The sequence below is a fragment of the Phasianus colchicus genome, chromosome 16 (genome assembly GCF_987193195.1).
Source record: "Phasianus colchicus chromosome 16, bPhaCol1.hap1.1, whole genome shotgun sequence".
NCBI lineage: Eukaryota > Metazoa > Chordata > Aves > Galliformes > Phasianidae > Phasianus > Phasianus colchicus.
This window is the reverse complement of record NC_143451.1, coordinates 4,483,700-4,510,673: the sequence shown is the minus strand read 5'-3', so window position 1 is coordinate 4,510,673 and position 26,974 is coordinate 4,483,700. Positions and strand designations below refer to the sequence as shown.

Genomic DNA, 26,974 nt, shown 5'->3' with positions numbered 1-26,974 from the left:
TGTGATTAAGGAAGTTTTTTATCCTTTCTTTTTGATACTTTTGCACACGTTTGAGGTGAGAACAAAGGTTAAGCACAGATCCACAGAACCACCGCACCTCACAGTGCAGCCTCAGCTCCAGCGCTGCGTTTATTGACAGCCGGGAAGGCACAGCGATCCGTGGGGGGGTCAGGGAGTTGGGGGGGGAGGGGGGGATTCAGTCGCGCCAGCGGTGCCCGCACTGCGCGTTGCAGCACTTATAGAACGTGGTCATGGGTTCGTCGGCCGAGCGCGTCTGGATCTGCATGAAGTACGCGCGGGGATGCTCGCACTTGGGGCACGGCTCTGCGGGGAGAGGCGGTGAGCTGAGATCCGCACCAAACCGCCCCCTCCCACTTTCACCCCATCCACGCGACCCCTTCCCCGCCGTACCTGCGGTGGAATCCACGTTCTCCCACGCCGCCGCCCCGCCCAGCACGTCGTCCACCTCCTTCAGCCGCGGGTATTTCCTGCTGCTCACCTGCGGGCACAGCGATCAGCCCCCCTCCCAAAATCGCCCCCCCTCAGCCCCGCCCGCCGCGTACCGCGCACCTTCCTCGTGACGTTCCGCACGTACGGACAGGTGGTGCAGGCGAAGCGGTGGCAGCGCGGCCCTTCCTCGGCCACCAGCACGTTGCCGCACGCCGGGCAGAAAAGCAGCATCGTCGGATCCGCCTCTTCCGGCCGGGGATGGCGGAGGCGGAGGAGGAGCTGGCGCACGCCGAAGTGCTCGAGCTGTTCCAGGCGGCGCTGGCGCGGCTCGTGCAGGACCCGCTGCTCTGCGACCTCCCGCCGCAGGTGGGGTTCGGGTTCGGGTTGGGGTTCGGGGGCGGCTCGGCGCAGCTCAGCCCCGCGGTTCCGCCCGCAGGTGACGCCGGAGGAAATCGGCTCTCAAGTGGCGCTGGAGTACGGGCAGGCCATGACGGTGCGAGTGTGCAAGGCGGACGGCGAGAGCATGCGTGAGCGCGGCGGGGCGGGGAGCGGGGCGGGGAGCTGCGGGACCGCGGGCGCTGAACGGGTTTCTCCCCGCAGCTGTGGTGGTGGTGCAGAACGCGACGGTGCTGGACCTGAAGAAGGCGCTGCGGCGGCACGTGCAGCTCCGGCAGGCGCGGCGTGGCGGCGTGCAGCATCTCAGCTGGTGAGCGGCACGGCGCGGCTCTGCAGCACCGACACCGCACAGCCCCGCTCCCAACCCTGTTCTCTCGCAGGAAGTACATCTGGAGGACGTACCACCTGACTTACAACGGGGAGAAGCTGGCGGATGATAGAAAGAAGCTGAGAGAGTGAGTAAACGGCCGCCGAGGGGTTGTACGCTTGTCTGCAGGGATGCATCTTAGCAGGAGGAGGGAGAACCCATAGCGAGGCAGCACTGCCTTATCACAGAATCACAGAATGGCCCGGGTTGGAAGAGACCTCAAGGATCACAGATCTCCAACCCCCTGCCACATGCAGGGCCACCAACCTCTGTATTTCATACCTGCCCAGGGCCCCATCCAACCTGGCCTTGAACGCCTCCAGGGATGGACGGGGCATCCACAGCCTCTCTGCTGGGTTACAGAGGGTGGTTGGGTGGGTGATAGATGGTGTGTTTACAAAGGCAGAGTAGCAGACCCTGTTCTGCCTGCATGTGTGGGAACTCCCACCTGTTTGGCAGTGGAGCACATGAGGAGTCCATCCGGCCCTGGCAACGGGAGCTGTAGGATTGCAGTTTGTGGTTAGAGGAGAACTGGCTGTAACAGCACTACTCTATTCAGGTATGGCATCAGGAACCGGGATGAGGTCAGCTTCATCAAGAAACTCCGAAAGTGACCTGTCAGGTAAGTCCTGAATACCTGTTATGAATACCCGTTCTTCAGCTTTGCCTTCCCAGGGCCACAGCACCCAGGCTTAAAGCGCAGTGCAGCTCTGTGAGCATTTCTGTCTCTCTGCTGGGCTCCAGCCTGGCTCTTTCCCATGTCCGCCTCCTGGTTGTGTTGCTTGTGCTCCTCTCTGGGTAGGGAACTGTGGTTCAAACCACAGCAGGAGCAGCAGCAATACCTCAGTGCTAGCAGTGGTGCATCCCTCCCCCTACTGTGCATTTTAGGCTCTGAATTTGTTCCCACAATGCCCTGAGATTCATTAAATGCACCGTTCTTCTCTTTGCCCTTTTGATTGCTTCTTGGACCTTGGTTTTAGGCTTCATGCAACTCTGGAAGTCCAGTGCCCAGGAAGACAAGTTTTTTTTGATTTGCCATCATGCAGTTCATTTGATCCTCCTGTATGTCTCCTCCTCACTGTACCCAAGTGACTCTTTGTTCTCCCTCTTTGCTCTTCACACTCCTGTACCATTCAGAGCACCTGAAGCATCCCATCGCTGCATGCAACCAAATGCAACCAGCAAAGGTTGCTGTTCCTCTTTGGGTGTATTCTGATCCATCTTCCTCAGTCACTGCAAGCTGTAAGGAGTTACCAAAGGCACCTTTGCTTCTGGACCCTGTAGCTTTTGTTTAGTTTTTCTTTTTTTTCTGGTTTACAACAACGAGTTCAGCTGATTTGCTGTTCCCAGAAGGTGGGATAATACCACTAGACAACTTCTGGTCATGGTAATTTTGTGCAGCTGATGCACTGAAGAAAACTTGTAGCACAGGAAGCATTAGTAGCATATATATTTACCTGTGTGTAGTCCATGTAGACATCACAACTGTAGTACAAACACACAGTGTGGCCAAGACTCCCAACCTCAGTAGGTTTAAAACTGTCTCCCTCACCACAATCAGTTGCTGAGAGCAGGGGTAATTGCATGCTTTCCAGATGTTCTGTGGTTCCAGCTAGCTGGGTTAGAAACTGTCACTGTGACCACAGAGGCTTTCATTCTCTTTCAGTGCAATATGACATGTGCTGGGACAACAGAGCTCTGCTTTACCCCACGGGGCCCTGGATGAGCCCCTATACTGCAGTGATAGGAGAGCCCAGTATGCAGTTAACACTGCTATTCCCAAATATTTCTTTTTCTTTAACAGGTAGAATAGAGAATCCATTCCTGCCAGGATCAGATAAGGGATTCAGTGCTCTCCAAGAGGAAGAGGTTGAAAGATTTCACAGAGAAGCGAACTCCAGTTGAACAGATGCTCTTACATGTTTTTGCTGTTCAAAACGTCTGCCTCTGAGCTGTATGCAGAATGTGCTTTTTGTAATTAAAGAGACTCTCATTTTCTTTTAAGGCTTTTAAAGCTCTTATTTCCAGCTGTAAATGTGTGTTGGGCTACTTTGGGTGCTAGAAGAATACTGATTCTATTAGTGCATGGAACAGCATCGGTGATATAAAGTAACAAACGTAGCCACAGACTATGCAAAACAATTAGCAGTAGCTAAAACGCTACCTTTCCATTTAATCACCACCTTAGCAGTAGTAAATAACTCTAGTTAAAAATGTAGTATTGAAACTAGTATAATAAAAATAATGGCAGCAGAAGAGGTTCAGTACAATTGAACAAGGCACCAACATTCTGTTCAGAGTCTTCTGAGATAAGGCAAACCACGCCTGCTGAGTGCTAGAGACGGTTTAAATTAACCACAGCCCTGGTTAGAAGTGTCATTGGATTAGAAGCTTTGTCCATGTGGAACTAGCACAGCAAATGCAAAGACAGTCCATCTCCAGTGCCTGCTCGAGAAGCCAGTCTTTGCCTTTCAGTGAAGCTGTGCATCCAGGTCGTATTTCTCGCAGAATTTGTCCGTGAATGGTATACAGGTAAGGAACTCACACCACTCGCACTTGATGGGGTAGAAATAGAATAGAATCACAAGTCCTGAGAAGAGTGCAATGAAGATGAGCTGGAAAACAATAATTTGGCATCGCTTCCTATACAAATCGAACTTCCCAAAGCTAATGTAGGGCAGGAAGGCAAAGGAGAGGAAGAAACCACTGATGAATCCTGAAATGTGAGCAAAATTATCAATCCAAGGCAGGAGGCCAAAGGCAAAAAGAAAGAGCACCACAGCCAGCAGCTTGAAGAAAGCCCTCCACGGCCGTGCCAGGATTTGCCAACTCTGGAAGAGTTCCACAAAGAGACAAGCCAGAATCCCAAACTGGGATCCTGCAGGGCCAACCTGCAGAAGAAGAACATTACAGGTAACATCAGGCACACCCACATCTGCCTGGCTTCTGCAAGCAGCTCCATTAGGGTTATTTCAACTCCCTGTTCAGTATTACTTCAGAAAGAGATGCTGCAGCCTGAGACTTCATCCTGATAATGAGTTTCAAGGCCTGGTCTGACATGAGGATCAGTGTAGGTGTGAGCTCACCAGAACAGATGTTCTTTTTAAAGAGATGAATCTGGTTTGAACTACTAGAAGGTAGAGGTCCTTAGAGGCAATCTCCTTGGTCCCTTCACCCACCACACACTCTTCCTTACTGAAGGATCTGGAAAGTGGTCCTCTAGGTCCTGCCATGCAGTCTTCTAAGGTGAAGCTGGGCGGGCACACTGGGCTTCTCCAGCTGTGCAATGTGGGCAAGGACAGTCTGTGGGAACGGTGAGCCTTGCTCTCACCTTCTGCTTGCATGTGAAGGGACTGACATACAGGTCAGCTATAGACCTGAATTCCCAGCCTGCATGTGGCTGGAATCTCCCCCATCTTATGTTGTGGAGCAGCCCTTGGGCTGCAGCCAGAATGGGTCAGTCACCTGGAAAGCCAACTAGAGTGCTCTGGGGGATGTTAGTGCTCAGCAACTAGATGATGGTGTGGTGTTGACTGCTAACTACAAATCTGCACAATACAAAGATAAGCACAGCTCTGATTTTTCTGCCAGAGAGGCACAGCATGTAGGGACTTGTACTGAAGCTGCTGGGACCCTAGTGTGCAGGAGACCCACCTCTGCTCTGTAGGGTAGAAATATTGCACTGGCAAGGTTCCCGGTGATGCCACTGAGCAGGTAGATGATAGAGATGCGATGCCATCCTGCCAGCTTCTCCAGGTCCCTCAGGATCGTCATTTGGAAACAGACTGAAACCAGACAGTGCAGGATCCTGCCAAGTTCAGAGTACAGGAGCTGAAGCAGCATCCACCAAATTCCCTATAGTGTGCTTGTCTGCCTTCTCTCCTGTCTTCTTTGAGTCTTGTTGAAAGCAGCTGGTGCAGCCCACGCCTCTAATATTCCTCCCAGCAAATTCAGCCTGATAAGCCTCAGCAGGGACAACAGCTCATCCCCACAACGGTGTTCTGAGGACTGAAACTGCTAGAACCACCCTCCATGTAACCCCACAGTTCCCTCCCGGAGGCTGCAAGCTTTGCACCTACGCTTACCCAGCATGTAGGAAAAGTGAGAGCCAGAGACGGTAGAACTGGTCAGGGACTTCTGGATTTAGGAAAGGGAGGAGTCCACAGACATCATCCATGCAGTGAACCTAGGGCAACAAAATGGGGGCTGTGGGATGTGCCAGCCAACACCACTGGGCACAGCCAGTTATCACAGCCACAGCAGAGGCTGCAGCTAGCTCGGAAAAAGGGGTTCTCCATTCACTTATCTGCTATCCAGCCCTTGCCTGCAGCACCATTTCACATGTCCCCACCCATTACTTACGGCAGCATTATGCCCTTATTCATCACCCCAACACATGTACATTTGCTCACCCACGGAGCAGGAATGTTGCAGACACCTGCTGCTTCCACCCATGGTCCCATGCTGGACTTTTGTGGCTGCCAGCCCCAAGATCTAAACTGGTCTCCTAAGGATAGATGCAATTTTGTCACTACATCCTGGATCAGCAACTTCCTCTAGGACTCAACATTCCCACTCACACTGCTGCAGATGCTGCCAAGTAGATGGGTGAACAGAAGTGAGAAGTGAGAACGATGACCTTACAAACCACTACTCTGCACCTACCTGAGAGCAAAGTGTTGCCTCCTCATGGAAATAGCCCCGCATAAATTCACAATACTCTCTGGAAGTTATTTCACACCTGGAAGAGGCACAGCAATCAAAAGAAGAACAAGTCACATATGGAAGACATGGCAGATTATCCTGTGCCCTCCCTGGCCTCTAACTTAGTCTACAAGAACTGATGCCCTCGACATGCTACAGCACCTCTGCAAAGGTTCCAAAAGAAGTAATAAAATTGAGCTATTTACAGCTGAGAATGAAACACTGGAGGTTGGAGAATGTAGGGCTCTGGGCTTGGGGAGCCCTGTGCCTCAGACACTGACAGAGCAGAAAGTAGGGCTAAGCCAAGTGTCCTGCCATGACTTTCAGGGACAGCAGCACTGATTTTCCTTCCTGGCAGGGGAAGCCTGGCCCAAGCACTAAGTAACTCAAGCTGAGGAGCAGCATGAAGAACAGAATCACCCTTGGCAAACCCAGATCAGATCATTTCCTCTTGGAACACACACAGAAGCCAGTCTGGGGTCAGTGTAGCCTGGTAGGAACAAGCTGGTCATTCCAAGGAAAAGCACTGAATTCCCCAAGAGATACATTTAATCCCCAGGGCTTCAGATCCCATTAAACTTCAGGATCAGTTGAATGAGATACCCTGCCACATCAAATTCAAGCTGCCTGTTAACCCGTGCTCTTTCCAGAGTCCTGTTCTGCCTGGGAAACACATCAGGGCTCTCTGCTGGACTCCCCTCCCCAGCACTGCTCTGGGCTGCATGCAGGAAGGACAAGGAAGACAAATGGCTGTGCCTACAACCTTAAAACAGCCCTCCATTTCTCACTCCAATGCCCAGCCCCCCTCCACACAGATTAAACTCATTACCTTCCTTTGGTCCCAATGCAGCAGGGCCTGCCTGTAATCACGCAGTCCATGTGAAGGTGGTTTGTGTAATTCCCAGCACTGTTTTTTGTGCAGATCTGGAAAATGACAACAGGCTGCAGTCAGAGATCCATGGTTTGGCTTGCTGCCTGGGTAAGGGCAGAATAGTCACTTGGGAGGAAGGCAGTCCCACAGACACAGCCTCCCAAGGGTTTCTTCTGATGGTAAGATGGTACCTGACACCCCATCTGCCTGGGCTGCCAGAGCCCAAACCAATGCCTCCTCCCTCACAAGCAATTAAAACAGCCCCTAGGTGGTTAAGTATCCATCATCCTATTACCCTGGCAGGGCTTAGGGCTTTATCTGGTGCAGTGGGAATTTTTGTTGTGGAGGGCTTTAGGAGGCTGCACTGAAGACCCCTTTCCACCGGCAGTGCTGCAACTCTGCACAGTGGGTTGGAAATGCCATTTTCCAGCACAGGCCCTGTGCCACCAGTGATGCTCACCGGCCATTTGGTGATGTCGTCTGGCCACTCGTGTGGCTCCATCGAGGCTGGCTGCTCACACACCCTGCAGCAACAGGAAGCAAAGATCACCCAGAGAAATGACTTTTCCTAGCATACCACACTGTCCCTGCCCCCATGCTATGCTCCCATAGGTCCCCTCTGTCCCTGACAAGGGGTTGGTGACACACTACTTCAGGTCAAGGCTGTGCTGATCAAAGCTACCGCTTGCTTCCCGCAACCAGAGATCACGGCTTCAGCTGACAAAGAGCACACAGCTGCTCAACAACATAATGGAACTCTGAACATGGACCTTCAGCTGGTTTCAGCCCTCCCTCAGCCTGTGGTGGCTAAGGACAAAGGTGGCTGCCAGGGCTTTGCAGGAGAGTTGTGCTGGGAAGGTAGCTGCTATCCCATGGGAAAGCGGCCCATGCAGGGAGCAAAGTAAGCAGGTAAGGAGGAGAAGGACAGAAAAAGAACCCACAGCTGAGAACAAACCACTGTGCACGTGGGCAGACAACAACAGAGACTTCAGGGAACACAAATAAGTTTGCGATCTGGGAGGCTCCCAGAAAATGCTGCCTCAGCTCTCCTGCCACCACAAGGGCAGGTAAGGACACCACTACGCACACACTCTGCAGTGAACTGACCTGGGACACCATGCCTCTGACTTGAATGTCACAGCAGTTCTGGTGTCCCTAGGATGGCAGGTGGGCTAGGCAGGACATACCTGGGGTCCTGATGACAAACAGACCCAAACTGCCTCTTGCTTCCTGCCAGCATTGGTGTGCTGGAGTGGTAGGGCCACTTCACCCACACGGCCAGGGTGGACTGCAAGAGAAGGGAGAGGAGAAGTGTCACTGTGAATCCTAGGGCAGGAGAAAGCATTAACAGAAGCGGCCCTGAGCCTGCAGTAACAGCAGGAAAGGGAACACCACACTCACTGAGCACTCCTCCTCTGAAGTCTGTACGCAACCGGACTTGTCATTTCGTACACAGCATGCTGAGTGCTTCTCCTTCTCACGCTTGGCCTTAATGAAGCTATGCACTTGCTGGTCCTGCCTCATGCATGGTGAGAACTTGGCCCCTAGGTGGATCAGGGCCTCCTGGGAGAGAGATAGAAAAGCTCACCTCAGTCAAGATGTACACAAGGACTGCCCAGGGCAGAACAGGCTGGGAAGAACAGCAAGGGGTACCCCCAGCACGGCCAGAGACATGTACTGCATGATGATGTTCAAAACACACCAGGCACACATATTCTTAGTATTTGCCTCTGTCCTCAAAAAGCGAGCTCAAAACAAGAATCCAGAATTTGCTTGCCCGTGGCCCCAGAAAGGCCTTTTCTGTGGTGAGGAAGGAAGCTCTAGGACATTACAGACTTTCCTGGGGAAAATGGCATCATGAAAGCTGTCATGCTCCACATAACTTCTGCATTTTCTCTGGCCTCACGCTTGGCTTCATAGAACCATGGGCAAGAAGGAGTGCCAAGGTTCATCCCCAGCTCCCAGCAAACCATTCTGCAGGGCAGCTGGGGCAGGAGCACTGCTGCACCCTGCCAAGGACAGCAGAGCCCTGTGAGAGGCCCAGCTGATGAGAGCTGCTAGCACCAAGCCCCAAGCAGTGGAGGGCCCAGATCCCTGGGGAGATCTGGCTGTTGCCCCCTGCCAGCCCCAGATGATAACACTCACTGAACTGGGGCCGATCCAGAAGTTTTCCTGCTGAACATATTTGACATTTTCATAAACCCCTCTGTTTCGCAAAACCTGCAAGGAGAGGAAGCGAGAGTACCATGAGCAAGGGGCAGGGACTCTGAAAACAGCTCCCAGAAGGAGCAGAAATCCCCACAGCAGGTGACTGGCTACACAGCTCTCTCAAACTGGTCTTTTGTAGGAGGGCAGGTCTGGGCATCTTTATTTAAAGACTCCTCTGAAAATGTCCACCTGGCTACTTCACATTCTCCCAGGATGGCTGAGATCCTCTATAAAGCTTCACACAGCTCAGCAACACAAGCAGCAGCTGTCAGCAACATGATGCTGATCCAGATGCTGGTGACAGTGTTGTGAAAGCCATCAGGCTTCAAGATCAGCTCACAAAGTCAGACAGGTCCATTTTGCTCCTGGCAGAAGCAAAATCTTGCAGTTACAAAAACTTAACTGAGGTTTGAAATATTTCCCTACCATGAACATCTTTCTGTTCCCCACCAGGAGGGGAACAAGTTGCTAAAAAGGACTCCCAGCACAGTCAGAAAAAGAACCTGCCAGGAGCCCACTGTGCTTTGTACCAAAAGCCCGCCCAATAGAGCTCAATGTCAAGAGCAAGAGGGAAACTGCAAGAGGGAAAGCAGGCAGCACGTGGGCTCACAGATGCTGCAGACAGGCCCTGGACACTGGTGTCCAGCCAACAAGGCCCTCAGTGGCCACTGTGCTGAGAGCTGTGACACAATCACACTTCAAGTCAGGCAAGTCAGGGTGATTTACTTACTGAATCAACAGTTTCATGTTGTGAGAACCCCACAGGGGCAATGCCATAGATGCACACAGCAAGGATGGTGATGAGCGAATGCACAAAGGTGACCCAATATGTGAAGAAGGGCCTGGATGGAGGGAAAGGGAAAAGATCAGAGGCAGAAATCCAGGCACAGAATCATAGAATCACAAGCTTGGAAAGGACCTGCAAAATCCTCTAGTCCAACTGTCCTATCACCATTACTACTAACTAAGCTACTAAACTGCATCTTGTAGCACTCTGTGTTACATCTAGTCACAGAGCAAGGAGAAAAGCTGCTTCCTTTCCCTAGGAACCCTGGCAGACTCTGGGGACAGGACCAAGATCACCTAGGGTATAGACGACTGGAAGCAATAATCTTGCCAGCAGACAGCCTCTGTTTACTGACTCCCCTAAACACTGGGCAAGCCACTTTTTGCCAAAAAAAGCACCCATGAATACAAAAGCCTAATGCCAAAACGTGTCATGCATCTGAAATACCGAGTTTATGGAAACAATCAGAGGCAAGAATACCAGAGCTTGAACAGGAATGTTCATCACAAGACAGCAGTGGTGGGGAAGAGATGCAGACACCCAACACGAGGAGCAGGGCGTGCTCCCGGTGCCCGCTGTTTTATTGGAACCCCAGCTATGACTGCAGCTCTCACCTGTGATCATCCATGTCCTCAATCTGCCGCTTCACATAGCTGTCGATGCGCTTGCGGTAGGTACGGTTTGTCAGCTTCCCCACCATCCCCAGGCCGTACGGCCGCTTCTCCTTGGCGAAAAGCTTCCTGACCGGCACGGCGATGCGCTGCCCACGCTTCTGTGGGCTGACGCTCACCACCTCCTGCCGCAATCGGACTTTGGGTTGTGCCAGGCCCCCATCCTTCTGTTTCCTCCAGCCTCGCTCCAGTGGGCTGGAATAAAAAGTGGAATAACAATGGTTTCCTTCTCTATGGCACGGTAATATTGAGCAGCCCTTCTCTGGTCTTTGGTGGCAGCAGACCTCGTGCCTGTCCTACCGTATCCAAAAGCTGAGCAGCAGCTAATGGCAGATAAGGTGCTCTGAAATAGAAGTTGTATTTTCAAGTGTTACAAAGCCCCAGCAAAAAAAGAAAAAAGCACTGGACTATGTGCAGAAAGTGGCACAAGGCAGCTGCCAAACTGAATCCCACTGCTGAGATGCTCTCACAGCGTTAGAATTTTTTGTCAGCAATGGGTTAAAATGGGAAGACTGCAGCTGGGTGTCACTGAGCATCTCATTCTGGGGAGACACAACTTCCAGCCTCCCAGCATTGACACTGCAGCAGGGAACAAGAACAGCATCCTATGGTTGTGACTACCTCTAACAACCTCAACTTTAGCCTTAATTCTTTTCTGATCCAAAATAAATGGAGAGAAATGGAAGCCATGTGCTATACTCTCAGCGTCTCCAGGATCAGCTGCCTTATTAGGCAGCTAACACTCATACACATCTATTTCTTCCTCTGCTTCATTTCCCTTACTCCATTCTCTCCTATGAAATGGAAGTGCAGTTTAGCCCCACAGTGAAAATCCCAACCCTTGAAGCACTTTACTGTGATTAGACTGGCAAGTCAAACCCTCATGCTCATTAAACCTCTTCGAGAAGAAGAGCAGGAACTAAAACCAAGCCAGTTACTTCTCACAACTTGTCTTCCATTCGTCCCTTTATTTGCACTGATGCATGAATTTCTCAGGAGAAAAACAAAACCAGGCTTCAACAACACACTAAAAATCCAGTGGAATGCCTTCTTACCAAAATAGAGTATGAAATGAATGAACAATGCACAAGCTACTGATGAACAGAACCTGCTCTGGGCATCTTCAGATGTTCTTTTTATTTCACTACTCTTAACAAGCAGTCTACAAGCAAGGTACAGCACTGAGAACTGCCTGCTATTTCCCCCTTTCCCACTGCCTGGAACTGTGGTAGGCACGTGTCCTCAGCAGGTCTCTAGTTAACAGAAACCTCCTGTGGCTTCCTAAGTGACCAACTCTGCACAAAGACAATGGTTGTCAAAAGTGGCCACAGAAACCATATTTTTTTTTTGAAAGATAACTAGAGTGTCTTGGAGAAGTTAAGAGAGTTTTGAAGTATGGACAAGCAATAGGATGAGGTTCAAGTGATTTCCGTGTAATGGACATCCCAGTATTTTCCTGCTAGACTCTCAGCCTATGCCAAAATAAACACCTGGCCACCTAAAAGGACAACTGACTGCAATTCTGATAGCACTTCTCTAAGTGGAAGGGAATGTAGATTTGAGGAAATCCACATGGAGCCAAAAAGACAGAGACCATCTCAGTGGAGAGACAACAAGCTCCCACTTCACAGTTAAGACTGAGTCAAGTTCTTGGATACACCTGAAGGGAAAACTCCAACACAGCAAGATGGGCTGTGAGTAGCAGAACCACAACAAGGACCTCCCTGTCTGCTACATATTCACACCCAGCACTGCTCTCTGCTGGGGTGAGCTGCCAGCTAAGTCAGAGCTAACTCGGAAACGACACCGAGCAATTACTCAGTACCAGTTACTCAGGTGGAAAAAATCTAGGCATACAGTACAGTACCACCCACATATTTGCAAGGCTTTCAGCATCCGTGCCACACCTTTCTCTGGTTTCAAGTGAGGAATGTAGCTCAGCTTGACACTCAGCAATGCTTCACTCCACTCTTCTCAACAGTTCCTGGTGACTGTGGCAATGGCAACAGCCTTCTTACCTTTGCTGTATTCTCCATAGCTGAAGGCTGGGCCTCCAGCATCCTCACAGCTGACTTAAAGTGTCTTTTGTTTCCCTAAGCCATGACACAGCCTCAAAAACACATCACATCAGGAAGCTGCTGGAGAGGTGCCCTCAGAGCCACCTTTCAGGGGCTGTTGGGGCAGGAGGACTCTCACCCAAAACATCAAGAGAAGCATGCAGGACTTAAAGAAATTCCATCACTGCTCTGCTCTTTGATCTCTGCTCCAAACACCCGTGGCACTAAGATCCCAACTTCCCTCATGAAGGAGCAATTGTCTTGCCCAAGCAGCTGCCCAGCATCAAAGATTCCACTCTGAATGGGCAGGCCATCACCCCATGTAAAGCTTTGGCTCCTTACAAGAAAATACTTACAGTAGCAAGTGGCTTCTTTCAAGCTCATTTTTGTCCAAGGCACCTCCTGTGAGATCTGTCTGGTCTAAAGGTTTCACTTCAGTATCTTTGACTGCAGCTTCTGATGGCGACTCAAACACCTCATCCGGGTAAGTAGAGAGCTCCTCATGAAGGACTCCTTCCTGGGCAAAGACACAGAAGTCCCATCAGAAGGAGGAGGCATCACATTTGAGACACTAACACCACACTGCAGCATACAGCCCTACCAGAGCTGCAGTCTTGCAAAGTCTCTGGAGCCAGTACCATACCACTGCCCTGCCCCTCACCCGAGCAAAGAAAGAAGTGTCGAGCTCATCTGGAAAATCCACTGTATCCTCCTCCATGAAACTTGCTGGGGTGAAGCTGCGCCTCTGAGCTCTCCTCAGTGTGCTGTCCTTCACAGAGCGACCCTGCAGACAGACAGGATGGCATCAAGTCACTGCCAGACACCCCAGCCCCAGGCCCATGCAGTGTCACCCTGGCCTGCAAACAGGGAGCCTAAGTGCTGCCCTGTCACACTGACCCATCAAACACAACAATCCTACTGATGTACAGCACTTTCCAGGTGATAAATCCTAGTGCTACCCCACCTCTTGATCCACATCTCCCATGAAGGCTTGCAGCATGCTCCTCTACCACACATTGTACAATGATATCTGGCTGAACAGGAGTCACAGAGCAAAAGGGTCACCCATATATGACCCCTACGAGACCCAGAAAAGAACCTTGCATAGCAAGAGGCTCAGGCACTTCTACTCTGCCATGAGCGGTGCAACAGATCACCCAGAGGTCCCAGCTTAACCAGACCTGCTGGAATCTTCTAAGGCTGCTGGCTGTGGGAATCAAAGGCTGATAAACAGCAAGCAAGGCCTATACCACAAACCAGCCAGCATCCTTGCTTCTTGCACATCCTGTCTGGTAGACAAACAGCTGAAATAAGAGAGGACTTGTCCTGGTTTCTTCTCCTCCACCACTGCTTTCCTTCACTCTCTCTCCTCACAGAAAGTGCTTTCTCCTACAAAAGATAGCTCCTTCCCTCCCACTCCTCTTCCAGGACAGGGCCGCATCCTGCTGCCAGCCCGATCACTGCCCTCCCACATTCAGTACCTTCACCAGAGCCGCAGCTGCTCGGAAGCTCATTTTGGCAACAGATTCCCGTTTCCGCCGTCGCGGGAGGCGATTGAAGCCCGAGCGTGAGCTGGTGAAGGAGCAGAGTGATGTGGCACCTGGCGTGATGGGTGTGTGGGGGATGCTGTAGCCATCACTGTCGTCAGCCATTCGGAAAGCTCGGCCGCGGGCCAAAGGGTCTATGATCTGCCAAAGAAAAACCCATCAGTAAGTACAGCCACCCTCCTACATTTGCCTACCAAGCTCTCATCCTTTCAAGCCTCCATCATCTCCCTCTTGAGACCAGGACAGTGGCCAGACAAGAGCCAGGTTGAAAAAAACACCGATCAATTCTACATTAGGGAGATAGGAAACAACTTTCGAGTCCCAAGCTCAAGTCCTCAAAGCCCTCCTCATTTATTTTGTTTGTCGTTGTTTTGGGGGGTTTCAGTTGGTACTGATTACTTTCATCCAGAACATTTCTGATGTTCACACGACAGCTTCAAACCACCTTCAGCCCTTTCTAAGCTCTTGGAATCATTCATCTCCTGTGACAGAGAAGTCTGCAGTCAGAGAATGTGATATCTGACCAGGACTTGGAGAAATCCCTCAATCGAGCCAGGCTCTTTCAAGAGCTAGCTTCCTTTCTGTTGGTGTACAGCTCTGGATTTAAACAGTATCCTGGTGGAGCTTAACTGTATATTTACATCTGTTTCTGTTAATCCTAACAGCTGGATAAAGCAGGCAAGCTTCCAGGAGCTACAAGCCCTTCTCTGGGACTCTTCAGACCAAAGCTGCCAAACACACGAATCAACCTAATGAAAACATTGCCTTCAGCTACAAACCTTTCCTCTGTCCTTACATCATCACAGCTGTGGTTTCTTTATGACTTCTGTACTTTATCCTAATGTTTTATGAGCCTTTTTAATCCACAGTTGCACACTCAATAGGAAGCTTTATGGAGTTACACCTACTGAAACCAAGTTCTGACTGAATGTAGTCCACATAGAGCCCAACATCATTTCTCAGTATCCTGTGACCAAAGCATTCAACAAGCTGAGACTGGATTGAAAGACATAATATTCTCCTGTTTCAGGAACGCAGACAGGCTTTGGGTCACAGATCAACTTGGTTTGGAAGGAATTCATTTCACACTTGCCCACACTGCAGTGGTGTTCACTGATGCCCTAATACTGTATGGATTAAGGTGCTCAGTGGAGCAAGGAGTCTTTCCTTTGCTGGAATATTATGGGTTACTTTTAAAGTGTTGGTAACCAAATGTGACTGACAGGGTCCTGGTCCCCTAGGACCACACTTGAAGGGCTACCAGATACTCTTTGCAGGCACCCAAACCAATTTCTGAGGACTCATGAGCGGAGCTGTGGCACAGCTGATGCAAGACATGTTTTGCCAAGTCCCATAACATAATAAAGTTTTCCATTTGTAACCACTGCTCCTTGTTCTGTCAGTACAAATCCTGTGTCACTACCGACTCCAGAAATGACTTTCTCTATCTTTCTTACAAGCCCCCTCTAAGTGTTGAAAGGCAGCAATAAGGTCTACCTGGAGCCTTTTCTTCTCCAGGCCAAATAACCACAACTCTCTCAGCCTGTTTTTGTAGGAGAGCTGCTTCAGCCCTCTGAACACCTTTGTGGCATCCTCTGGACCCTCTCCAGCAAGTCCCCGTCTGTCTCGTGCTGAGAGCCACAGAACTGCAGTACTCCAGGTGGGTATCAGAAGAGTGGAGCAGAGTGGACCTCTCTTGCTCTGATGGCCACATTTATTTTGATGCTGAAGATACAGTTGGCTTTTTGGACTGTAAGCACACCCTGCTGGCTTCCATGATTTTTTCATTCACCAGTACCCCAAAGTCCTTCTCTGCAGCGCTGCTCTCAACCCATTCATCACCCAGTCTGTATTGACACAGAGGAGTGTCCCAGCTCAGGTACGGCACCTTGTATTTGGCCTTGTTGGACCTCATGAAATTCACATGAGACTACTCCTCAAAACCTCAAGGTCCCTCCGGATGGCATCTTTCTATCAACTTTACTGCTCTTCTTGGAGACATCTGCAAACTTGCAGAAGTTGCACTCAACCCTACTATCTATGTCATTGATTAAGATATTAAGTAGTACCAGTCCCAGTACAGATTCAATAGACACCATATTGAATCACTGACTGTAACCCATTGGACAAGACACGTTCAGGCAGAACTAAGCCCATAGATGGGTTAAAAATGGTGAAGACACTGTGCAGGAAGCTCATGATGGCCTCGACTCTGTCCCAGGCTACTCACCTTCTGCATGCCCAGCTGGCAGGGCCCAACATATAGTGGAGGTGGGGTTTCTGTGCTTGTTAGAGAAATATTGTCCTGACTGGGCAAGTCCATTTCCCGGATGACCTGAGGTTTCAGCTTCCCATACCGCAGACTGCAGTGGCGAAGGCTCTTTCTCTGCCATTTCTGTGTAGCATCACTGTCTTTGCTTACTCCAAACCAGTCAGCTGTGCCTCTGAAAAATGCCAACATATAGGTAAAGCAGGAGCATCACATTCGCTCAGATTATGCAAATGAAAAGATAAAAGCCCACGGTGGTCACTTCCAGCCAACCCCAATCCAAACGTAGGCAGATTTTTCCCCCACGAGCATCTCAGAGCCTGTCCTCAGCCAGTTTTAACAACCTAACAGGACCTGGTCAGAAATGTTTAACCATCAACAGCACTCTTTTCCCTCTTAGAACAACAACAACAAATTCAATGTATGTGAAGAATAGTTAACTCTGACTTTTTTTAGAAAGAAAAAAGAGGAGACAGAACAGAAATTCAGAGAACTTGGTGAAATGCTTTTTTTTTCCCCCTCTGAAAGACACTCACAGAAAACACTTACCGTCTTCAGGCCAGCTCTAGGTCCCCATTGTGGGGCTGCAGTTTTTCTCTGTAGCTTCTCCCAATGGCCAGCAGAATCCATTGTTCTCTCCCAGCCTCCCACCACACTCCCAGAATATCCCCAAATTCTCCATCTCATGCTGCAGGATCTCCATCCTGCTCACAAGTAACATCAATGGCAAATGCTTGCTGTGGTCCTGTGCTCTCCTGAAGCAGGCTCACACAGCTCTGAGCTGCTGGTGGCAGAAGCAGGAGCACAAGGCTGCAGCCACAAAGCAGGTTTGCTGCCAAGTGGCTGCTGCTATGAAAGAGCATTGGGTCAGAAGCAGAACACTAAGGAAGGCAGAGGGATAGGTGTAAGTTAGACTAACAGTCTTCAAGTACTGCAGGAGAAGCTAAAGAGAGGAGAGCTTCATCACAGCCCTGCCAGTCCTTTCCCACTGTGGCTAATCCTGCATTAGAAGATGGCGAGTTGCATCAGCCTACAGCTGGCCCAGGCGTTGAAACCTGAAAACCCTTCCAAGCCAAACCCAACAATCTCACCTCAGGCCACTGCTTACAGGTAGGATTTCCAGTTGCTGAGAAGGAAGACCTCACAAATCACAAAGGGAGTATCAAAACACACACTAATGTAAAACAAGGGTTACATCTAGAAGTAGGTCACGCTGGTGAACTGAGTCAAAGCACCAGAGACAGGAAACTAAATCCTGTGTTTTACTTATTGCACCCTGCAGAACAAAGATACATATCATCAACCAGCAACTGAAGACGTCCTGCCACTATGTAAAAAACTGTGAATTCAAAGCAGGCTTTCCAGCTCACACTTGCAGATGCAAACCACCAACCATTGCCAAAAGCACTCTTATTCTCCCAGAGACCCAGAACAGGCCCTCCAGCAGGCACAAAATCAAGTGAGCCATTGCAAGCCTTACCTGCCCTCGCTGAGACAAACCTTTGAATTCTTCAGCTAGTCACTGGGTGCCACCCCTCAGAGAAGGGGCTATGGAGATCTCAAAGCACTGCTCTGCTGTCACTGACCCACAGCAATCTTTGTCCCAGCTCAGAGCAGACAGGCCTGAGGTCAGAGCCTGGCCTGCTACACCTGAACCAAGTCCACAGACAGGCACAATGTGCCAGCTGTGCAGATGTGCAGGCACAACACACGTCACAAAACATTCTTATAACCCAACTCCCAACTTTCATAACCAATATTTGGACACCAAGGTAGCCCTGGGTGACAAGCCTGTACATGGGGCCACTATTAGCCTGCTGATGAACACTGTGCAAAGAGCTGTGCCTCAGAGCTCTGTGGAACTGCATTCCCATTAGTGTGGAAGGACAAGCACTGCCACAGCTGCTCTGCATAGCAAGTATCACTCCCAGACTGCCAGGGACCGTTGCTGGCCCAGGACTAGGATAGGAATCTGTCCCACTCTGATCATACACAAGACAGTCCAGGAGAACCTTATGAACTGAGTTTAGAGCATTTGGAGCACTCTGGAGAAACAATGAGAGCTCTGTCCAGCCAGGGAGCCCCATCATCTGCTACAGATCCTGCAGAACTAACTAGCAATGAATCAGTACCAAGGGCAGGCTCTTCTATCAACTTAAGCTAAGCAGCCCTGAAAGCTAAAGCCCAAACACCAGCAGTTGTAAATGCAAACACACCATCAAAGTGGCACCTGGCAATGGTAGTGATGAGGAAGGTAGGATGGGAAGGAACATCTGGGCATTGGGTCCAGTCCCTGACAAACACAAAGTCTGTCTCATTCAAAAGTTCATTGAGTTCTAGTCTGGGGGTGGTGGCTGATGGGCTGTTGAGCTACTCCAAGAGTCCAGGGCACATCTCTTCAGTGCTACGTAACCAAAGGTCTCCACCTCAAAGAGAAGCCAGTCACGTTAGGATTAGAAAATTCATGATGTCGACAGGAAAAGGGTGGATGCTATACTGAATTCACCAGCTCTGAGCTTCATTCAAACCACATTTGTTTGGTGCAACTTTCCCTCTTTCCTCTTCTCTCCAAGAAGGCTTTGGGACCAAGATACGCATATTTCACATGTTGCATTAAAGCTAGCAAGAACAGGCTGCACGGCGGCTGCCCCAGAGCAATACTGCAGTTACGGTGAACACCAGGAGGTTGTCAGCTTGTTAGGAAAAACAGAAAGAAGTGAGGCTGGAGAGTGGGCAGTTTGTTAGTCCCATGCTATTTATTGACATCTGCCTATGTATTTAGTAGGAGTGACCTTGTTTTCTGTTAGATGCACACGGGAACTTTCTCACTCCCATCCATTTGCAGGCCTCCTGGTCAGGCCTTGGAAGGCAATGTGGTCTCAGCAACAGCCAGAATCGGTGCAGTTCACAATAGCCCTTGCACACACATGCAGGGGTGGGTTGCACACTTAGTTCTACCAGTACCTGAAAAACGATCGGGGCAGGGACTGCCGCTTTCTCAGGGAACTCCTGCCCACCCGGTTCCCCTGAACAGGCAGGGTCTGACTCCTTTGAAACCGTACCTGTCTGCTGCAAAGAAAAGAAAGCTGAACGGAAATAGCCCACTGGGCTGTGGAGGCAGGCAGCAACCTATGTCTAACATTTCCCCATCTCTTTATTTAACCCCATCAGCAGCAATTGTGCCACCATGCACGTGACAGCAGGATCCAGGAGGTTGCTGAATCCCATTGGTGCATCTGCACCTCTGATGTAAATCTCCCACTGGTCTTGATGACACCACAGATGCTTCAATCCCCTTCCACCCCCAGACCTCTTTAATCTGCCTTCTTCAGCCCAGACATACAACTTCAGATATCACAAGATGGCTTTGGACACCACAGAGTGAAACACCAGAGGTGTCAGCAAGCTGAGATATGATCTCTTTGGATACAGGTGCTTGATGCCACTCTGGTTGACCCTGGCAGGGTCTCACCTCAGGCACAAGGATCTGTGCCACATCTGCTGCCTTGTGTGGACATCTTGGACATTGTAGGAGACCAGAAACAGTGTTAGATGCCAACACTCAAGCAGCTGAATCACTCCTATGGCCCTATGTTTTGGACCACACACAGTTGACCTTAGGCTCATACTTGATCCGTGTCCTCCAAGCCCCATGAAAAGGAAGGGATGGAGTCCTGCTGCTAGAATAGTTTCACATTCTGTGTTTAACGGGGGTTGCATTAAGCAACAAACCTGGAAGACAGCCTCCCTGGACTCACAAAATAAATCCCAAAGACACCCTTATGGATATATGGTCTGCAGTTCTTTACTGCACACCTACCTCCGCTGGTTTTTAGGCTATCCTCAGTAATTTCCAATTCCCTGTCTTCGCTTCTGATCCATTTATTTCATGCTTTTATTGCTAGTTCCACGTCTCACACATTTCCTGTAATTCTGTCTCTCAGCCTTTCCCACTGCTGCGCCTGCCTTGCTACCTGCATTCCACAGTGCACTGCAAAAACCATGTACAAGCTGCAATTCCTTCTGGACAGAGTCTTGGCTGCTCTTCATGTTGTACAACAGCCTCCGTGAGAAAACTCTGCACTGCAGAATGGCATCAACCCCCTGCATTCAGGATTACAAAACTGCTACCCAGACTGTTAGGCACAGGCACGGATGCTGCCACCAGCTGGTCCCCAACACTGCTATTACAGGCCATAAAGGCATGGAGGACATGACACAGAGTCTGTCAGTGCATCAGTCACATGTGCTTGCCCATAGCCTTGATGCTAAGTAGAACACTGGCATCTCCCTTGGTATCCAGGAGCTTCACCATCACTGTCCAGCCCTCTTTTGCTTACTATAGCTCCATGTGCCCTGTCTGTAAGAACTTACGGGGGAGAAGGCTGTCCTGGCCCTTCCATGCAGTGCTTCTTATCAAGGCCCCTAAAGCACTCTCCCAGGATATCCCCTCAACCTCAACAGGCTCTTGTCTAATTGTCCTGACACAAAGACTTGCAGAGGCCTGATTTCAGGCCATGTTGAGGGCTGGATGGGCAATGAAGTGGATAAATAAATGCTTCAATGACTGGGCCCAGAGTGTGGTGAGCAATGGCACTAAGTCTAGCTGAAAGACAGTGACTAGCAGTGTATCCCAAGAGTTAGTTGTGGGTCCAATCCCATTTAATATCTTCATTAATAATCTGGACAATGGGACAGTGTACCCTCAGCATGTCTGCAGATGACACAAACCTGTGGAGCACAGGATACTCCCCAGGCTTGTGCTCCCTTCTGGAGGGACCCTGACAGATAGAAAAAAAAAATGGACTGGGAGGAAACTCACAAAGGTCAACAAAGAGAAGTGCAACGCCCTGCACCTGGAGAGGAACATCCCCAGACACCAACACATGCTGGGGGCACCCAGTTGGAAAGGAGCTTGGGAGAAAAGCCCTGGGGATCCTGGTGGACACAGCACCATATGTTGTTAGCTACACATCAGGCCCTGAAACAGCCACCTTCTTCAGACAAAGGGCAATCAAAACTTATCTCTGATTGGCAAGGACCATTCACTGTTCTGATCAGCACTATTTTTCTCTCAGGATCTTGCTCCTCACTTGTTAAAGGCAAGCCATATAGCACCATCAGACTCATATACTGAGAACCTATCTGCACCCACCCTCCACCTCAACTTCATGATAGGTAACAAGGAAGACAACTCAGTACTATTTTAACAGCATGCCTTAAAGTGCCAGGCAATGGGAGAATGAGAAGACCATGAAAAAAGGACAGCAACGGATGGCAGAATCCACTAAACCAGGCTGCAGGAGCTCAGCAGCTCACCTCTTGATGGTCTGGGTGATTGAGGTCTGTCGTTGTAGCACCGGTCTCCTCACCTCATGAGGCAAGGAGGGCACGCGGCTGTTGTCAGCAGGCATGCTCACACTTCGTAGAAAGGCCTGGCGTCTTGTTGGCTGCAAAGGAAAGCAGAAGGGGAGTCAGCATTCTTAGAACTATGATCTACAGGGCCAGCCACGGTGTGAACCACTCAGTCAGCAGCACAACAACCCCCCTCTGCCCCCAGCCCAAGCCACAAGCTGGGTGCATGCAGCCTAACAAGGACTGAGTTCATGACTGGCTAATGTGAAGAAACAGGACTGGATCTGCAGAACAGAGCAGTCAGCACTTGAACTTGGCATCTGCAGAGGTTTTTTTTTTTCTTAGTTTCAGTGCAGACTGGCTCTAGCCTAGCCCACAGACTGATGTCCATCTGCAGATGGGTGTGTTATAGGAGCTCCTGCATCCTTCTGGCTTTTTTTCTAGCCAGAAGGAACAGAGATCAAGAGCTTCTAGACCACTGCACAATGCAAAGTAAAGCACACCAAGCAGGGCCAAGTGAAATTAGCTTTATAAATAGCTCTGCATCTGCACTAAAAGACTATGAGAGTCGTGGGTGGGTCTGTGCTGCAGTTGCTGCCTGGCACAGGCTAAGCAAACTGGGAAAGCCACATCAGCTTTGTTCATAACCTAATTGTCTGGATGCACTCAGGTCTGAAAGCTCCTAGCACCTCCTGGCTGAATGTCACCTGCCAAACCTGACACAAATCACCAGACTGCTCTCAGCCCATCCTACTAACCGCCCCAAGGCTGTTCTGCATGAATTTTTCATTAGCTTGGCAGATACCATCCCCTTTCTAAAACACAGACTGAGCAGATTACCCCTCTGCTTCACTTGCCAGTGAACCGACTGCTTCTCTGGTCAGACACTATCTCTAATTGCTTGAAACTCTAGTCCTTCCAGCCAGAGAGATAAAAACTTTCAGTAATTCTTATTTTTTTTTTTTTTAAGTTTTATGTTAAAACAATTCCTAGACACTCAGAATTTAAGCCATGGGAGCATGTATGCACTCCCACACACTGGGCTTTCAGAGAACATTACCTATGCCAACTTCCACTGTAAGAATATAGTGCCTCTCCAGAAGAAGCCTAGCTGGATTTAGAGATTTCAGGTAAGAGAACATCCATCTAAGCCTTAAGCAATTCAGAATCAACCTACATAGTTAAAACCCTGTGTTTTCTTTTAATCCTTGCAAAAAGAACCCCAATCTCTTTCCTTCCAAAGGAAGACCAAGACGAAGATGTATCTGCCAGAAGTCCATTTTTGTCCCTGGATCAAAGAACAGCAGAGGCCAGTTCACACTCTTCCAAGAACAGCACAAATGCCATTTTAAGACAAGCACACCCTCGATACCCCTCCAGGGAAGCTGCAGAACCTTCAATTTCTCTGAACCCAGACACCACACTCCACTCCTGGACCTGCTTTTGGTGCAGGCAGTCTATTATCCCGCAGCAAGGTCATGAGCAGCCAGCAGTCATCTCACCCACACGTAAGAGGTTTTGCCACTCTGAAGCAGAGATTCCTGTTATTCCTCCTATTCCCAGCAGAAACATGGGTGATTTACTCATGTTTTGCGAAGTCCCAAATAATCTATCACTTCATCTCTAGTCCACCACTCTTCAATAACACTTATTTCTCCTCAAATGTGAATTTCTTGCACTCATGCTATTAACAACTTTGTGTTGCCAGTAACTGTTCTTTCTTTGCTGTTACTGATGACAGCTTGTCATTATCTTGGCTACTCATAAGTCAGATTAATTCCCTGCTCATTTCAGCAGGAACTCCAGCACTTTCAGGTTGGTGTTTCTCTAGAAGCCCTTCACTTCCTCAGTTCCTTTAAGGAATTCTTGTTTAGATACCTCACTCTCACATCCACCCCCTACAATCCTCGCACCCAAATGGCCACATCCACTGATCTAAAGTGAAACACACTCATCTTCCCTCAATATCCCCTTCAAGGGGCAGCCTGTTACTGATCCCAGTGACCTGTCACACACAGCACTGCCTTTCTCTTGGCCAGGGCTGCTGGTGACCACACAGAGGCATGCTGTCAGCACAGCAGGGCTCTGCACACCCCCTGCATGACCGCAGTCCCCATACCTGCACTGGCTCTTCTGGCACCGGCACAGGCACTGGCACTGGGATGTCCAATTTTAACCATGGTGGCTTCTTGCGCTGTAAACTGCTCGTGCTGTCATGCCGTGCCTCCGACATCGTCCCACGTTTGTCTTCAGGCCTAGGAGAGGGAAAAGATCACATGTGAGGAAGGGTCAGACACATCCCTGATGCAGCACACGCTGTAGGGCCAGGCCAACTTCTCCCGGCTGCCATTCACAGACCTGAGCTTTGCTTGGGACAACTTGCAAGTGTTGGAGAGGGTTCAGAAATCAGAGCTCGTGCAGTGTTTCTGAGGCTGGGGGACATCACGCCAAGTGCCAAAGATCACAGCTCCAAGTTTCAGAGTTACTCCCCATTAAGATTTTCTGGGACTACTGTGAAATCCAGATTCCAGAAGAAACAGTCATAATTATATCTTAATTAGATCTGGAGCCAGTCCAACCAGCTAAGTAACTGCAGTGCTAAAAGCTGCTGACCTCTCTCTAAAAACAGCCTGTGACTCACGCAGGCTCCCTTGCCCACCCAAAGCCAAGCAGAACCATTTCCCTACTAACTGCTATTTGGAAATTAGCAAGCGGCCACTTATAACTGCTTCTTCTAATCTCTTTTAAAATGTAATCATTTTCCAGAAATACAGAGTAGCACACAGAGTAATGCAAATGCAGCATGAATGTCAGTTCAGCATTAATGCCAGCTTTCTAAGAGTGGTTTTCATACATAAATAATGATGATATGGTATTTAAATAAAGCTGAGTTACAGAAACACTGAAGAACCAGAGGGACTCCTTGCCCACTCTGCGACCTCTCCACCTTCTCCAGCATGCAGTGAGACAGAGACTGAGCAACTTCTCCAGGCTGTGAGAGTAATGACTTTGCTGCACACGCTAATAGAAACGGTTAGGAAAACTGATGTCACTGGAGGAATGAGATCACAGACCTCCAGAAGTGCCTTCTAACTTAAGCTACTCCACAAGCACGTATTTCTTTCTTCCTTTCCTAGCACATGCACAATAGCAGGCTTGCAGTGGGAAGCACATGTGCTGAGTGGGCCAACAGATCCAATTCCTTCCCAGCTTCCCCGTGCTGTCCCAGACCACAGATCCCACAGGAGACAAAACCCAGCAGGGTGCCAGCCTTATTCTCTCCCCAAAGCAAACAGATGGAACGAGCATCCCAGTAACTTTGCAGGTACGCACAATTGGAGAGGGAGCAGAAGAAAGCTCTCGTTGGGTTAAAGCTCAGCACTGTTAAAACATTGACACAATTTATTCTGAATGCACAACAAATCTAACACGTAAGGTGGGAATTCTTCCTTGAGCATGGGCAGGGCTGGAGAGGCAGTGAGACCTCTGTCTGTCCAGAGACATCCAGCACTCAGCTAAACAAGGCCCTGAGCAGTGCAGCACACAAACCAGACAGCCTGCAAGGGCCCTTCCAGGCTAAATTAGGCTCTGGTTCTCCGACACCACCTGCCTTCTGTGGCACTTCTGCCAGTTCCCACAACTCACCCCAACTGCTCTGGAAAGGGAGCCACACAAACAGTGAGGCTTACCAGTGCAAACAGTACATGGTGGAGAGGGGGAGCAGGTCAACAAAAGGGAGAGGAGGGTGACCTGGACTGGGTTAGGAGAGGAGAATCTCATCTAAAAGCGGGTGACGACCAGCTGCTAGCAGTCACACAGGCTGGGCTGGCTGCCAGGAGAGCAAGGCTCAGCTGAGCTGGAACGAGGGGAAGGGACGACTCAGCTGTAGGTGGATGAAGGTTTGGGTTTCAGCAAATACCACAGGCCCCCAAAAGTCTGGGAATTCACAATCTGGCCTGTACAGACATACTCTTTGTACACACACCACCATCCTGCATGCACAGATGCAACGCCTCACAACAAAAGGTCACAATTCCTTACTTTCCTCCATTTATAGCTGCAGAGGTGCCTAAAAGCATCTGTTCCAACTTCCTACGTGATGCAGATAGCGAGGATATTAGGAGGGCTCCTGCCTGCTCGCGTGCACTTCTGAAAGGGATTTGCTGGTGCCCACACTTGCCCCTTGCCCAAGCATCACCTAAAAGAGCAACAAAGCAAGCAAATACCTCAGTACCAGGCAACAAAACACTGAGTTTCACACTGACCCCATGACTATTTTCAAGAGGTGTTCCAGGATAAAGTATCCATGTACTTAATCAGACCAGTAGGCTTGGTTTCAGAGCTGATTGCATTGACACATATTTCACTTGAATGGTCACATATCCTCAAACAATCCCTACTTCTCAGTACTGCCCTAATCAGTATTTTCAAGAGATCGCTGAAAGCAGCAGGATAAGATCATACACAGTATAGCCATGCAAGGTCAGGCCAAGTGTCTGCCTAAATCCAGTATCTCATTACCAGAGGATGCCTGGCAATCAGTACAGAGCACAGGATCACTTGACAGTCATGTCTTCCTGGACAGCCACTACATGAGCTATGAATAACTCAGGGACTTCTCGTGCCAGAGACGTCTTTGCATTTAACCATTCTGTTTTCATCTTTATATCCACCCGATGATTTTCCTTCCAGAATCTATCAAACTCCCTTTAGAAACCAATGCAATCTTTGCAGCCTTTTAGTACTCGTAACTGCCTGTGGCAGAGCAGAAACACATGCTGTGTGATGAGCTGTCCTCCTCAGTTTATCTTTAAACCCAATACTTCCTGTGTTCACTTGATGCCTCAGTTCTTGGGCCAGACGAGCAAATAGTTTTTCCCTGACCCTCTTCTCCACTCCAATCCTGGCTATACAGATCTGTTCCAGGCTCTTCCTACCATCCTCTCTGCACACACATTGGGATTACCACACTGGGTAGGACAGAAGCTCCGGGGCTGTCAGAAACAGCTGGAGAGAGGCAGAAGGGCTCTATACCTGCCTGCACTGCTGGCACATTCGCTGTCCTGGCTGAGGCAAGCAGCAGGCTTCTGAGCAGAACAGCAGCAAGGAAGTCAGGATCCTCGATACGCTCTCCAGACAGCAGTCAGGGAGGCAGCAGGATTGCTGTGGGCCCAGCTAACAGGGGGAAGGCAGGGAGTCTGAGGAGAAGCGGAGCAGCGGGGTGTCAGCCTCAGTGCTGCCAACAACATCATCTAGCATGGATCAGACCCAACTAGTTACAAGGATTATCTC

At 49.8% G+C, this 26,974-nt stretch overlaps 3 protein-coding genes across 8 annotated transcripts in view; 1 reads left to right on the top strand and 2 right to left on the bottom strand.

Annotated features, from left to right (window-relative positions):
* Positions 1-98: 98 nt before the first annotated feature.
* Positions 99-700, bottom strand: POLR3K (RNA polymerase III subunit K). Its single transcript, XM_031595213.2, has 3 exons — positions 571-700; positions 412-499; positions 99-324 (listed from the first exon to the last, which is right to left on the bottom strand). The coding sequence occupies exons 1-3, from the start codon at positions 679-681 to the stop codon at positions 197-199; spliced, it is 327 nt and encodes a 108-aa protein (XP_031451073.1). The 5' UTR covers positions 682-700; the 3' UTR covers positions 99-196.
* SNRNP25 (small nuclear ribonucleoprotein U11/U12 subunit 25) lies at positions 685-3,217 on the top strand. The gene is made up of 6 exons (XM_031595181.2): positions 685-816; positions 887-977; positions 1,051-1,156; positions 1,227-1,301; positions 1,773-1,835; positions 3,018-3,217. Exons 1-5 carry the CDS (start codon positions 709-711, stop codon positions 1,825-1,827), a joined length of 435 nt encoding a protein of 144 aa, XP_031451041.2. The 5' UTR covers positions 685-708; the 3' UTR covers positions 1,828-1,835; positions 3,018-3,217.
* Positions 3,218-3,303: 86 nt separating this feature from the next.
* RHBDF1 (rhomboid 5 homolog 1) overlaps positions 3,304-26,974 on the bottom strand; it is a 52,432-nt gene continuing 28,761 nt past the window's right edge. For 2 of the 6 annotated variants that reach the window (XM_090151457.1, XM_090151454.1), the window contains exons 2-19: positions 23,802-23,937; positions 21,647-21,777; positions 19,292-19,396; positions 16,289-16,502; positions 13,993-14,199; positions 13,173-13,295; positions 12,868-13,028; positions 10,398-10,649; positions 9,727-9,838; positions 8,934-9,008; positions 8,190-8,351; positions 7,976-8,076; positions 7,249-7,312; positions 6,747-6,841; positions 5,879-5,954; positions 5,299-5,399; positions 4,868-5,021; positions 3,304-4,104 (exon numbers count right to left, since the gene is read on the bottom strand). In XM_090151457.1, coding sequence (XP_090007583.1) covers positions 3,685-4,104; positions 4,868-5,021; positions 5,299-5,399; positions 5,879-5,954; positions 6,747-6,841; positions 7,249-7,312; positions 7,976-8,076; positions 8,190-8,351; positions 8,934-9,008; positions 9,727-9,838; positions 10,398-10,649; positions 12,868-13,028; positions 13,173-13,295; positions 13,993-14,199; positions 16,289-16,502; positions 19,292-19,396; positions 21,647-21,777; positions 23,802-23,915 — 2,667 coding nt within the window. In that variant the 5' untranslated portion in view covers positions 23,916-23,937 and the 3' untranslated portion in view covers positions 3,304-3,684. Of the gene's footprint in view, positions 4,105-4,867; positions 5,022-5,298; positions 5,400-5,878; positions 5,955-6,746; positions 6,842-7,248; positions 7,313-7,975; positions 8,077-8,189; positions 8,352-8,933; positions 9,009-9,726; positions 9,839-10,397; positions 10,650-12,867; positions 13,029-13,172; positions 13,296-13,992; positions 14,200-16,288; positions 16,503-19,291; positions 19,397-21,646; positions 21,778-23,801; positions 23,938-24,040; positions 24,241-26,974 lie in introns of those variants that run through there. The other 4 variants (XM_090151455.1, XM_090151453.1, XM_090151458.1 and 1 more) reach the window with 4 other exon arrangements.

What these genes read in the sequence shown, in the direction of transcription:
- POLR3K (XM_031595213.2), bottom strand. Translation starts at nt 681, where the DNA reads ATGCTGCTTTTCTGCCCGGCGTGCGGCAACGTGCTGGTGGCCGAGGAA. An exon ending in TGCGGAACGTCACGAGGAAG is followed by an intron (nt 500 to 570) that starts GTGCGCGGTACG and finishes CTGTGCCCGCAG; the next exon opens with GTGAGCAGCAGGAAATACCC. An exon ending in GAACGTGGATTCCACCGCAG is followed by an intron (nt 325 to 411) that starts GTACGGCGGGGA and finishes CTCTCCCCGCAG; the next exon opens with AGCCGTGCCCCAAGTGCGAG.
- SNRNP25 (XM_031595181.2), top strand. Translation starts at nt 709, where the DNA reads ATGGCGGAGGCGGAGGAGGAGCTGGCGCACGCCGAAGTGCTCGAGCTG. An exon ending in GGCGTGCAGCATCTCAGCTG is followed by an intron (nt 1,157 to 1,226) that starts GTGAGCGGCACG and finishes GTTCTCTCGCAG; the next exon opens with GAAGTACATCTGGAGGACGT. An exon ending in GATAGAAAGAAGCTGAGAGA is followed by an intron (nt 1,302 to 1,772) that starts GTGAGTAAACGG and finishes TACTCTATTCAG; the next exon opens with GTATGGCATCAGGAACCGGG.